Below are 13,954 nucleotides of genomic sequence, written 5' to 3'. Positions count from 1 at the left end.
AAGAAAGGGGCCCTGAGAATTTACAAATGCAGCTTTTCAAACACCCCCCCAGCAAAAGTGATGTCACCCTGCGTCCTGCTGACTCCTGTTCATACAAGCCCCCATAGCAGAGAGTAAACAGTGGAAGCGTTTAGCAAACAGGGCCAGATTACAATGACAAAGGCAACCACACTTCTGGGTGGAGCCTGGGGCTAGGGGGGCAAAAGAGAGGGGTGGAGGGGGAGGGGGGGGTGAAGGTGGGGGTGGTGTGGCTCAGGATTTAAAATAAGTGATACCCATAAGGGGGCCCCCCCTCAAGATCCGAGCGTAGCCTTCCCCAGCTGATGGTAGGGGCCACCCAAACATGCTTATCTGTCGCTCATGTCCCCCCCGGTCCCAGGGGACTGACGTGTGAACACAATATGTAATAATAATGTATTTTCAGTTCTTTTTCCTGTGATTTGTGCATTTGGTTATGCAAGGCTGGGGACTTGAGGACGGAGAATATCATTACTTAAGGTTTGGCAGTTGATCATCACCTTGTTTAATGCCTCATTTGAAAGTCTAATTTCTAACTGTCTTCAAGAGCCAATTCACGATACACTGTGAAAGAGACATACAAAGAGAGTCGACCTGCGCTCTCGTCCTCTCCTTTCACCATTTGTGCCTGATAACCACACAAACATATGAAAGTAAAGAATGTTCTATCTAAGCATCTTATCAAATAACATGGTCTTTGTTTGCTCATGCAGACAATCTCGCTGTGAGGACACAACACGCTTGTTCTAGGGATGATTATTTCATGTCCTATACTAGACATGAGTATTGCTGGGATACAACACAGAAAGAATCAACTCGTGTAAAACAATCTTGACAAATTGTGGGACAGAAACATGTTGAGGGCTACACTGCACCGCCATTACAAAAATATATAATTTTCCTTTTGGCCTGAACATCTGTTTAAATCTCTCTCTCTCTCTCTGAAAAAAAGGGACATCATTCAAAGCAAGCATAAAACACAAACTAGTGTTTTGTCAAGCTATTTCATCAACTGAAAATGTGGGCATAGCTGGAGAGAGCTGATGGAGAAATGAAAGAGGAGTGGGTTGGACAAAATTACATGTCAAACAAGGGTTCACATTTAAAAAGTCCTGCTCATATTTGTAGAAAGTGTTTGATTGCATTTAGAAAGGTATTACAATGGGTCACATCTGTGTCTAAAAGCTTTTTGCATTCTGCTGCAAATTATGTAAGCAAGTGAAGGGTCACAGCACCCCGTTGTTCGAGCACTATACCTTCCTCCTGTGAAACCTACACAAATATGTTTAACTGAATTCTTCTAATGCACTGCAAGATCAAAATGTCAGCAGCAAAACTTCAACAAACCCCCTCACTCAACACCCCACCCTGTAATTTCAACAAAAGCAAAGCGACTAATTTCACATGGCAGCCCATACACCCAAACAACAATACATATTCACACTGTGCCATTGAATGTGATAGATGTGTAAAAATCTATATTAAACTGTGGTTAATTTCAGCTATAATGCTTTAAGCTTGGTCTAAAATGACACAGATTCTTCTTCTTGGTGGTGCTGAACCCTCATTGTGTAACCACTTGATGCCGCTTGTTCATCACACAAAGTCACATAAAGGACTGAATTCAAATTTTAAAGAAATATTTGCATATGCAAATACGATCAACCCAACATAAGTACATGTTGTTGATATGGCTCCAGGATGTAGAACTATCTTTGTGTTAATGTCAGGGAATATTCTTTTGAAAATACAGTACATTTTTCATGGGGATCATTATCTACACTGCATGTCACTGTGTCTCAGTTAAAAGAAATGATTAGATTACTTCCCAGCAATCCCCTTTGGGGCGATCTGTGTGTGACCGTGGGCACAATATGTTTATTCAGTGTCCTTTGAAGACACTTCAATAACATTTCAAATATTTTATGGACAAATATAGGATGTTTTCTATCTCTGCCTTTTGGAACAAGGGCTCTGGTATAGTTGTTGTCCAAACTCACTAAATCGCCTTCTCATGGGTTTTGTATACTTGGGTAGCCATCAGAAATGAATATAAGTAGGCTACTAAGATGTCATAGAGGCAGTTTGAGTAGATTTGAGAGGTGACCAAACATGGACTATGTGTGGAAAACCCATAATTAAGGCTTTTTGGTAATAAAGTCTACTTGCAATTCCCATATCCAGCGGAATTGTTGATGAAAAATGTCTAACTATCTGTTTATCTAAAGGTCTTATTTTTCTGCCTTATCAATACCGATGAAAAGCAAGGTTATGCTACATCTTGCCTGACTAACTGGCCACAGATCAGTGACATAACATCGACTTGTGATCTCTAAAAATCCCAATTACTCGGGCTGTTAATTGCTTTAATGAATATAAGGGTCTAATCTTAATCCTTTAACCATGTGGATCTAGAAACATGTTTTAAACATAGTTCATTTTCATAATTACCTATGTAAGTGCAAGTTTCAATTATCCAGTAATAACTAAAAGCACCAGGGATGAGTGGTTCCTAACATGTACTGCCCTCCCATGAGAGCCTCTGATTGCTCACATCTTAGAAATCAATGCATGGCTGGTCACTGGATATGTGGCTTTTGTAGTTCAGAGGCCGTGGACTCTTTGTGTCGTGTCATTGAGAGGTTACGTCCAGATCTGGGCGTCTCGCGGGGTCCCTGCTCATCTTTTCTACTCAGGCGGGCAGACAATGAAGCAGACACGCCCACAAATGGCCAGATAAGAGCTTGGATGTTCAGCCAAAATCGAGCATCGAAACAATGGTAACAGGTGTGTATAATGCGTGCTTTGATAATGACCTTGGTGGCCGTAATAGTATGTCTAGACACAACTAACAGGAGGCATTTCTGTCTGGTCTCAGAAGTCCCGTGGGTGCTCAGTTGCAAGATCCTTATGTGCAGAATGTGGAAGATTAAAGCTAAAATAAAAATGTGTAAGATGATGTAGCAAACATATTTTTTGTTGCCAGGAAGCATAAGGAGCTACAGAAAAGTTAAGTCTGCCTCTCAACACAATCTTTCCCCCCCTGTCTTTAAAATATTTGTTGGGTAGTTTGCATAATAAGCTAAAATCATCTTGAGTATTCAGAGATATGCACTTGAACAAATGGGAAAAAAACTCCATTAACGTGGATGGCTTGCAACGTTTGATTGCACCAGACAGGAAGCTTGCTGACACGAACTAAAATGCAAATGTCCTTTTGAGCAAAACAAAGAAATTGATTATGAAGTTAGTTTCCTTCAGCACAAGTAGCTTTGAGTGATTAATGGGGGTGGGTCATTGATTTGCTTTTGTTTAGATCTTGGTTAACTTTCTGGAGACACAATTATAATTTGTTTCCAAACAATAAATCCAATCTAGCTTGAGCAAATTAAATGTCCCTATGGCCTCTTCTGTGTCATTTTACATCTGAAATGAATTGTTATCAAAGGGTATTGCATTTACATGTCTGATATTTTTGTTTATTATGTTACATTTCTGATTAGATATTGTTTTTCTGAGTACGTTGGAAGTGTAAGCACCTCCTAGGATTAAAAAAAAAGCTGTTTACAAAGATCTGCATGACTTGTCTCGGTGCCAAGGGTTAATCTTCAGACTCTCACTTCAATAGCTGAATGTCATACACATCAACATTTCCTCATGAGCCGTCTATCCACAGAATATGTGAAATACTGTTGTTCGAAACATGCTACAATATTGTTTATTTCTTGAATAAGTGCATATTGTGTATCTCTACAGTAGCTCTGCTAAAGGTTGGGGAAATGTGTTTGAGTTATCGGCACAATGTACTTTATATTTCTGTATATTTGCAAGTCAAATCGCAGTGTTGAAGACTACTTTATTGAAAGGCTTTTGCCATATTCTTCAGCTTTACAACTTTGAAAACTTCCACAGATCCAGACATTTATACTTCCTGATTTCTCGCATCATCTCTCCAAGATAGTGATAATACGATTTCTGTGTTTTTTGCTGTTGAGAAACAAACTGGATTATGAACAGATCACTACATAAACAGCTTTCTAAAAGGAGGCAGCTATTTTAAAAAAGGCTGAAGAAATGCAAAGAGGGATTTAAATTTTAATTTGAATTTATTCCAGCAAGTGAAAGGTTCTTTTGAGAGGGGATTTCAGCAAAGATGATGGTATTTAAAAGTGATAAACAAGCATCTAAACCTCCAGTGGAAAACAGTCATTTTCTTCTTTCTAGTGTAGGGGAGGAATTGGGCTTGCTATGGTCACATCCAAAAAATAAGAATAAGTAATAGTAGTAATTAAAATGTAAATAAGCAAGATCCTTGGAGATATTTCAACTGATTTCTGTCATAAATGGTGTAATTAACATTTTGTCTTGACACAACTTGTGACTCTGGATGTATAGCTATATGTCCTCAGGTGCATATTTCCATTCTCTATGTACTTGGCATAGAGTACTTTACACTGTATATGGACGCTTAAAAAAATCTTTCACAGTTATCACATGCAATTTAAATCTTGCGCCTCAACACTGGAGAGGAACATCAGGCTAAGTTCAAAATGAAATGCTGTACAAATTAGGACTTGTGCTAATTAAGGGCTGTAGTTGTGCAATTTTAGACGGTATCTGTGAAATGGAGTGAATTCTCTCTGGGTACTCACAGGTCACATTTCTGTGACAAAGGATGACTAACCAAGCCTGTCATCTATTACGTTTATAATATATAGATTATAATGATGTGACTGGATTTCAGATGTTTCTATTCTCTTCTGGATGACCACTAAACTTAAGCAGAGAAACCTATGCCACACAAGAAAGACAAAGAGTTGCATCATTTTTGTTGAACGGTTAATCCGATCATGGACAGTGTTTGTGCATTTGCTATCTTCGGAAAATGCCAGCAAAGGCGCTAAGTAAACCTATTTTACAAGACTCCCTCACAAGGATACAGTGCCAGTATCGGGATACAATTTCACACAGCGGCATGGCTCAGTCACATAACCTAAGCAGGCTTAGGAAAATGGAACACTACAAAGTATTGCACTTTCTTCCTGTATGTCTGTTGCCGCAAACAAAATGCTCGGATGACTGATGTGAGTTTGAGCATGAAAGCCAAAGTGAACTAATGGCTGAATAGCATGTAGATACTGCTGTTAATGCTCTGAGTTGTTTCAAATGGTAGATTATGGAAGTGTGCACCTGGCATTCTGCAGGCTAGCTTGGCAACACTCCTCCCTTATAATTATAATGAACACACAGTAATTCAGGGTTGAGGCTGAAATACGAATGATGTCCTCTGAGACAGCTTGTTTTAATGGTTATGCAGAAGAGTTCCTAGAAGTGCAGATGGCAGATGCAATGCCTTTTTAAGCTATTTACAGATTGTACACTACAAGGTATGGAAAGACCCATAGTGTGAGGCCATATTGCTCCTTTGTGCTCCGAGGCATTAGACTGGCTCATGAACTAATGACAAATACATTTTCGAGTATGTTTATTGCAATATTGATATTATTATACTGACAAGTAAGATAGCATTGTGGGAAAGAAAGACTATTGTATTAAAAGGATAGCAGGGCCTGTTTCATGTAAATACCCCACTGTTCATACTTTGTCCACATAGGGGTGCATTTGCTCAGGACTTGGGCATTCGTGTTTTTCATTACAGATTGTCAGAAGCTTAATTACCGTTTTTGGACCAATACAAATCTGTGAGATACTGTATTCCACATTTTACACTATGTAGAACATTATGGCCTGAAATGAAGTTAAGGGCAAAATGCTACATGGACTTAATTTAATATAAAGAATAGATGAAAGCCATTTTGTCAGGTATTTAACAAAGCTTTTATCTCTAAATAAACAGTAAACCAACTCTCAATCCATAGTGAAGTCAATTTATATGCCTTAAATTTAAATGTAAAAAAGAAACATGTCATAGTTATGATCTAAATACACCTAATGACAATGTCTACTCCATCTTTTAAAAGGCCACATTTGTACATTTTGTTTGTCCTGAAAATATTCCACCTGCCTGTTTTTTTTTATAAACAGCACAGTTAATATATCTCTATCCCTGGCACAGTCCCAAGTCTATATGAAAGAGTGTGGAGCCTTTGAATTAGCCCACCACTGTGATACAAGAGCAGGTATTGGAACAACACAAATGTTAACTCCGAGAAAAAGTTTTGCCGCATTAAAGTCACACAGGAGCCGCATTAGCATGTGAAAAGAATAAACAGAGGCTTTCTCAGTTACACACTCCACCTGGCTGCTAACCAACGTCCTTGTCAGAAGTCCACCCACCGCACTGGCTAACACTGAAAGACCTCCTGGGGACCGCAGTGACCATTCACTCGCTTCTCTCTTTTTCCCATGCACCTGTGACTGTTTTTGTGTTTGCTATTTTTTGCTTTGTCTTTTTCTGGCAACACTGTATCATCGGAGACACACTTTGCCTCAAAAGGAATTCTCCTGCCCAACAATGTGGTTTGTTTGTTCACCGGATATGGCAGGCCACAGAGTCAAATGGAAAAAATAAATAAAGTCACCACAGTAATAATTAAAAATGCCACAAGAAAAATAAGCGGGGAGGAGACAGTGTGAATGGACTTGAAATAAGAAAATAAGGTACTTTTACCAGCTGGTTTCTTGCCGAGTTGGGGGTCTTCACAGGTGCAGTTGGAAAGGCTCTCCTCCTTACTCTCCTCGGACGGCTCATCCGGCTTCTCCATGGTCCTGGACCTTAGAGAGCTGCTTTCCCATTTTCCAAAGGACTTTGCCACAATCGCTTTGTCCGCTCCTTTCATTGTTTTCTGTAAAACACATTTACAGCATGACTTCCCAGGTTTATCCCTCTTGTGAGCCATCTGCCCCCTTTTTTGGCTCTCAATAAACCTGGGCTCATCTTTCCCAAACCCAAAGTAAGAGAGAATTAGGGCATTGTGTGCATATGCATTCTCTTAAGCATTCCAGAAAATGTCCTGATTGCCCTGGCATCTTTTTTAGAGAGCGTTTGGACATTGTTTTTCCTCCTGACATTTCACAAACCTGTGTGGAGAGAGTGCTACTGATTGAAACAGTATAAAACAATACTTTGCAAAGTACCCACACAGTAAACAGTAGATGGAATAAACATCTTTTCACATTTAATCCAACTTAAAGGAAATAAAAATAAAAATTTTGCCCTAATTGAGTGCTGTACAGTCCGCAAATACTATTACAAGGCCGATCAGGATTAGCAGTGGAACATACCTAGTTATCTATTTCTGAGTGCCAAGACTGCTAGCAGTGGGCAACTACATTTCAAAAGCTGGCAAATCCAGTTGTCTCCTAAATACAGAAAGTACTTAAATCCAGAGCTAACAGAAGAAAAAGACGGATAAAGGGTGCTCTGCATATCACCGAAAAGCTTGTGCACTTTTCAGAATCACTGGCTAGGTTAAACAAATATGCTAAGTAGAGATCAAAACAATCCTTTGATCTGCAGCCTAGTTTCCAGAGGAATGGCTTGGCTGTTGTTGTAAATAACTTGTATAAATCTATATACCATTTGCCTTCAGGTAATATCAAAAGTGCCAGGGATTCACAGGCAAATACCTTGTGGTTAGGAAATAGATCAGATAAAAGCGTATAAATATTTCAGCAACACTGCACTCTGTCATTTTGTGTATTATAGCTGAGTTTTTAAGCTTGTATGATCATTTTTACTTTTGTTCTACAGGAAAAACAACATGAATGAGTAATATTTAGTAGCAAAACTACATTCTACCCCTTTCTATTTTGTAGTTGGGAAAAAATGATCCTACCTCCAGCAGGCCATTCTGGTCAAACACGATGTAAAACATTGTGCTAAACTTCATACAAAAGAGGCTTGAAGAATCAGAATGCAGAAGCTATGCAACTTGCTGACTAACTTTGCCCTCTGTTTTGATCGAGCACACAAAGAAAAACGCTGTCCATTCAAAACAGACAGCATAACTCTTTTCAGAGAGGGGGGACCGTGAACAAACGAGGCCATGTCCTGATCTGCAGTCAGTTTCCCGTCAGGCCTGCACAGTGCACGGTGAGGGCCGCAGGGATGGGACGGGCTGACACCAGCTCACGGGCAACAGAACTACTTTTGTGCACACCACCGTCCTCTGGAGAGTTTTATCCCCTCCCCAAATTGGATAAGTGTGCTTTTTGGTTTGCATCTTAGTCCCTTTGGTCATATTTTACAAACTTCTTGGGAAACTAATACTTTATGCAAACTAATCTAAAAGCAACATAATACTTTTGAAACATTCATCACAAACATTACATATATATAATACTTGGCAAACAAAACAACTCAAATAGGGTATTTTCAATTTAAAGACTTTGGAAAAAAATGTTATATTTTATTCCAGCAAAGACAGACAATACCAAGTTATCACAATTAGAAATGCAAATGTGGCTTTTTGGCAAAAATGTAATGTCAAAGTAATGTAATTTGATTTTGACACTGTGTGTTGTCTACCAGAAATTCTAATGCTAACTTGTGTATTAGCTCGCTTGACATGCTAGCTAACTAGCTTAACAGAACTGGAACTAAACTTAAGAATTGCTGTAACCAAACCATATAAAATGCTTGAATTAGGCTCTGAACCATTTGAATAAGACAAACTTTTTATAAATTGCAGTTATTCTGAATAAAACAATACGAACACTTTAGCCCAGGCTAAACTTGCTAACATAGCAGACAATGTAAAAAAAAAATTGAAATGCTTTCCCAAATTATCTATTTATTGGTTGTTCAAGTATAGATTGAAATTTGAATAGTGAGTTGTAGCTGTTCAAATACATTTAAAAAAGCATATTTCTTTAAGAACTTTCATAAAAACATTATACATCCTTAGGCATACTTTCAATGCTAAAAGGCTAAAGCTAACAGACAAGATGTGAAGAGTAAAATACTCTTCAATACTCTTTTGACATACTACTATGTAAAGGCTGTTTAAATTACTACATTCTTAATCAAAACACTTTTATCACAAACTATATTATATTGATTTATAAACACTTCATTATGCATATAAATACTTATTTAATGTATCATGTAACTGCTTGTGAAAATGGTAATAACGGCATTTTCGTTGTAACCAGCCGGTGTAATCATTTACACAATAGGCCTACATAGATAATTGGCAAAAATCACCTCTGCATCAGGCTTCTAAACACCACATTAAGAATATTTTGCATGAGGAATATAACACTTTTAAACAGATTTCTCGTGTATTCCTCTGAGCTCCAATCTTACCATGAATGCTATTTATATGCTGCATTTGAATGTAAATTTATCATTATCAGGAGTTCATTTTAAAATAGGAAAAAGGTTTATGCCAAAGATGTTAACTCTCACAACAACAATAAACATATTAATGTAACTATTCAATATTTTAACCAAGTCTTTCTTAAAGAGAGAATGCATATAAAGAAGGTTAAATGAAAAATGATTTTAATGATCACAGCAAGATATAGGAAAAAAAGACAGGTTGGAAATATTGCATAATTTCATTAATACAGACTATTTTTACACCTTCTTAGTGTTTTAAATCCTAGAAACTCATCTTAGGTGTTTGAAGGATATCATGGCGCTTCATCTAGCTTCGAGTTGTGGAAAAGCGATTTTGAGAGAGAACAGAATGTACCATATTCTTGACCCGTCTGCCTCAGATGCTTGTCGTATATGGAACTGAATACTGGACGTGAATTGTATCGTTCTCTGTGTCAACTTGTTACATGGCAGTTGCTGTAGTGAAGTGGTGAGAGCGGCACATATGCATTATAGGAGAAAATTGTGAAATGACAGATTCCGGGTGTGATACTGAGGGAATGACTAACTAATAGGAGGGGTGCTCCAGGCTGTTAGCTTTGAAAAGCAGTTTGCACATTACTTTATCTTGTCAATCAGATTCCTGGAATGGAAGAGGTGACTGATAACTTGAATTAATTATTTTCTTATTGCATGCATGTGTTAATTCATGTTAATTTATGTCCCTTACAGGCCCAAGCCAGAATATCCAGAGTAAAGCGCCACCTCTGGCACCCAGATCACCACACCACTCTCTTTGCATATATTTATATCAAATGAAAGACTTTTTTTTAATCCTGTTGGAACAAGGACTGACTGCCAAATTTGATTTTTAAATGTACTTTTAAGCTGTTCATGGTTTACGTTTGCATTTCTTCTTAACAAGTGAACAACATGGAGCAGTATTTAAGGCTATAATGGGATTTGAAAGTTACAGATTATTTTTTAGTGAGTAAATCCTACCCCTTGAAACACCCCCCCCCTTCCCTTTCTTAAAAACACAGTTAATAATGTAGCACAGGGTCAACATTCTCAATGTTTATCCTCCCTCATTTTCTTATTCAGTTTGTTGTTTTTATTTCTATTTAAATAATCCAGTCTAAAGCTAGTTTCACAATCATAAATATGTAGCTTTTTTCCCTCCCATTTCTACTGTATTTGATCAAAGACAGTAGCAGCAGCCGTGCCACAGAATGCACAGAGCGTACTTTAAACAATAGCAATTCGCTAAACATCTTTAAACATTTTGACAAATTTAACTTCCCCTGAACACAGAGGATAAGAGGAAAAACATTTCTCTGATGAGAACAGAAACAGCAAGAAGTTCTAACAAGGAAAAGCCTGCCAGGTGGCGAACTGGCTGCACCAACAGAACGCACAATCTGTCTGCTTCTCCTTCCAAACCATTGACAGCTGCCATCACCAGCCTTGCACACTCGCACTCAGTGGCTCCTCAGCTCCCTGCCCATCCCTCTTTAGTGTTTCCTGCTAACCTCAGAGACAGGGTCACCTGGCCCCCTAGTTGCCCGTCTGTGGAGCCCTGCTGGCCCCCTGGAGACCTGCCTGCATGGGGATGCATGGCTAACAGAGGTCTAGCAAATCTTCTTTAATATGCAAACCAAGGGGCTTTTCCTTTGACCTGAGACCATAGCTTTTCTAACAGTGAAATCCAAAAATATTCAAGTGATGTTCAACGATGAGATTTGATGAGCAGTTTTTGATCTGCTGGTTATTTGATATTGAATATTATCAGAGAGCACAATAACCAGTTTTTTTTTTTATTTAACCGGCAGTGTAATGGAAGTAATGAAGCATGATGGTATCAGATTGTGTTCTCCTCAACCTTTTTGGAAACAATCATCTCCAGTTTTAACATTTTTGTAAAATTGGAACAGCATTTCTCCACTGAGTACAACCTAAGCTTGCAGATGCACAGAGGCTAAACTGAAGAGTGTTTCACAAAGCTAGCATTGCAACTGGGCTAAAAATAAAACCTGGCAAAGTTATTCTGATCTCTTATTGGTCCCATAGTTTGATTTCACATTTAGCATTTGCATTCCCCTCCGCGTAAACATTTCATTCTTCCCCTCCTGCAGTACAATGAGACTTGAGTGACTTTGGCAGCAGATTTTGGATCGGTGCTCCTGAATCCACCAGTGTATGTTATCAGCAGGTAAACAAGCTTTCGAACAAAGCCATAATGGAACTGCAAGCGGCATAAAGAGGCTCATCTCAAAAGCTATACAACCCATCAAAGCTGGTGTCATTTCCTCAACACTGCTCTGCAGCTGGAAAATGCATGGCTGTTAGTTACAGTTTAAATCGCCCGTCTATTTTCAGACACTTCAGAACTATTTGTATTGATTATTTACTTGTCAGTAAGCAGCCAGATTACTCAAATAAAACAACACATTTCAATGTTTACTGGATTTTTCCTGTTTTGTTCTGTGGTAGGAAATCAAAAACTGTGTCATGCACTAAATTAATGGGATTTGCACTATAGGGTATTTGAATAATTATTTTTCCTCTGAAAATGAAATAGTTCTATCTATATTTGGAAGGATTACTGCTGGAACTGAACTTAATGTGAATATAATGTTCCCTTTTAAAGACGTAGTTTCAGTTATATCCCACACTTCCTGCTAACCAGATGCAATCTTGTTAACCGCACGCCTGGATGCTTGTCACCAAACTTTCCACATATTTGCCTTTTGGGTACAGCTCAGATGCACAACTAAACCTACGCACTCTCCTCCCAGTGAGTGGAGAAGCCTCAAAGCCTTCCTTTCATATGCTGCATTATCTCTTTGGCGGTAATTATCCATAAAACTATGCCATCAGATGGTGATGATTTCCAATATGAACCCAATAAATGTGTTTAAAATTTGAATTATCATATTTATGTGGATATGTGTTACTAATAGTGATTATGTTCATCATGTGGGTAGAAAATCAACCATCCTTATATCGCGCATTCTCACATATTTCTCAGACATTTCATCACACATTTAATCTGCCCCTGTCTAAGATTTCCTTCTGAACCTGTAGTGAAGGCAGAGAGAGGGACAATAACGGATGAGATTATGAAGCATGTCTGTTAAAGCATGTCTGTTTGATCATCATTCTGTTTAGGTGAAGTTCTCTTCTTGGTCTCTTCAGTGCCTGACAGCAGATATATAACCTAATCTCTTCCCCTAACCCTTTTCTTAGGCATGAATAGGGTGGAAATGTGATGGCATTAAGTCGATTTACTCCTTGGTTTGCAGTTTCAGCCTTAATGCCTCTTGGCTCTTCTTCAACACACTCGTTCCATTTAGATTTCGAAAATATAAATGTTATGTTAAGGCTTCCCTATTTATTTTTCATTTATCCATCATTTGAAGTTCATGCATATATTTACTCTACAAATAATGCTTGTTTATTTGCAGCTCCGTCTCTCCAGTACAGTGTCAGAGACATTGGAAAATCAAATACAACTTGTGTATTATCTTCAAATACAGAGGATATCAGTGACAAAGGGCAAGATCTGAGGCCGTAAGACATTCTTTGTGAGTTGTCTCTGACACCGTTTTGATATTTCACGTTTACTCATCTAAACCTTAATTTAGTGCCTGTGTTGACATGCAAGGAAAAGCCATTATGATGTGCCTTTGCATTTCAGCTGATGGCATTTGAAAGCTGCTTTAAAATACCTGTCCTTATGCAATTATTGAAGAACGTTTGTGATGAATTTATGCGTTTGAACTTAAGAGAGTTCAGCTTATCTTTGAACTTTTCGCATAATAGTGATGAAAGAGATTAATTTGAATGAACTTGCGGTGATATATATATATTGTTAGTCATGTCAGAATTCAGTTGTGTAAATTTGATGGTAATTTGTCCTTATGATCATGATCTTATTCTAAGAATTCCAACTACGGTTACATCACTTCAGTATTAAGTATACAATCATTTGTGCAATAGATACAGTTTACAGTCTGCAGATGAGAGGTGCACATTACATTTCTTATTGTTATAGAACAGGTTTTAAAACAATGATTCCTCAACTTAAATAGTATCCTCTTTTAAATCACATGTGAATGTTTTTTTTATGTAAAGGCTTTTTAAAATGTAATTTAATGCGTAATATATTTTCTTGCGTCTATGTAGGTGTGGGATATATGGTCAAATCTACATATAGGACATTTATGTATTTTGTATATTTTACAAATGTAACATGTCTTCTGAATTTTCATTTCCATAAAGAAAGCTTTTAGAAAGTGTACCACTATTATTTTTTAGTAAACACTCTGGTTTGTGACATGTAGGGTTTTTACAATAATAGTGTTATTTCCTTTCCTGTTTTCTTATCACACATTCCTGTTTAAATAAATACTGCAAAGATACATTCCACATTTTCTATAACAATGCACTCTCCCTTCCAACAGCTAATATTATGAGACAGTACAAAAGATAAGTGTTCAAGTGTTATAAAAAAGGGGTTTGACAGCGAGTCAAAGGCAGTTATAATGGTGGAACTAGCTAGAGACTACACATGGCAATGTTAAATCCCATTCAGCCTGATGAGAGTGACTCCCAGCAGCACTGAGCTCAGTGGGGGGTTGTAAACAT

The 13,954-nt window shown here is 37.9% G+C and overlaps 2 protein-coding genes across 2 annotated transcripts in view; both read right to left on the bottom strand.

Annotated features, from left to right (window-relative positions):
* st18 (ST18 C2H2C-type zinc finger transcription factor) overlaps positions 1–7,923 on the bottom strand; it is a 40,056-nt gene extending 32,133 nt beyond the window's left edge. The window contains exons 1-2 of the mRNA XM_010783359.1: positions 7,818–7,923; positions 6,644–6,824 (exon numbers count right to left, since the gene is read on the bottom strand). Coding sequence (XP_010781661.1) covers positions 6,644–6,824; positions 7,818–7,871 — 235 coding nt within the window. The 5' untranslated portion in view covers positions 7,872–7,923. The remainder of the gene's footprint in view (positions 1–6,643; positions 6,825–7,817) is intronic.
* The window catches only part of dmrt1 (doublesex and mab-3 related transcription factor 1), a 96,661-nt gene that overhangs the window by 53,172 nt on the left and 29,535 nt on the right, over positions 1–13,954 (bottom strand). The gene's annotated exons all lie outside the window — the stretch shown is intronic.

This window comes from Notothenia coriiceps, unplaced genomic scaffold, assembly GCF_000735185.1.
Source record: "Notothenia coriiceps isolate Sejong01 unplaced genomic scaffold, NC01 NC01_scaffold00025094, whole genome shotgun sequence".
Classification (NCBI taxonomy): domain Eukaryota; kingdom Metazoa; phylum Chordata; class Actinopteri; order Perciformes; family Nototheniidae; genus Notothenia; species Notothenia coriiceps.
Note: the sequence above shows the minus strand (reverse complement) of the source record. Positions and strands in the feature narration are given on the sequence as shown.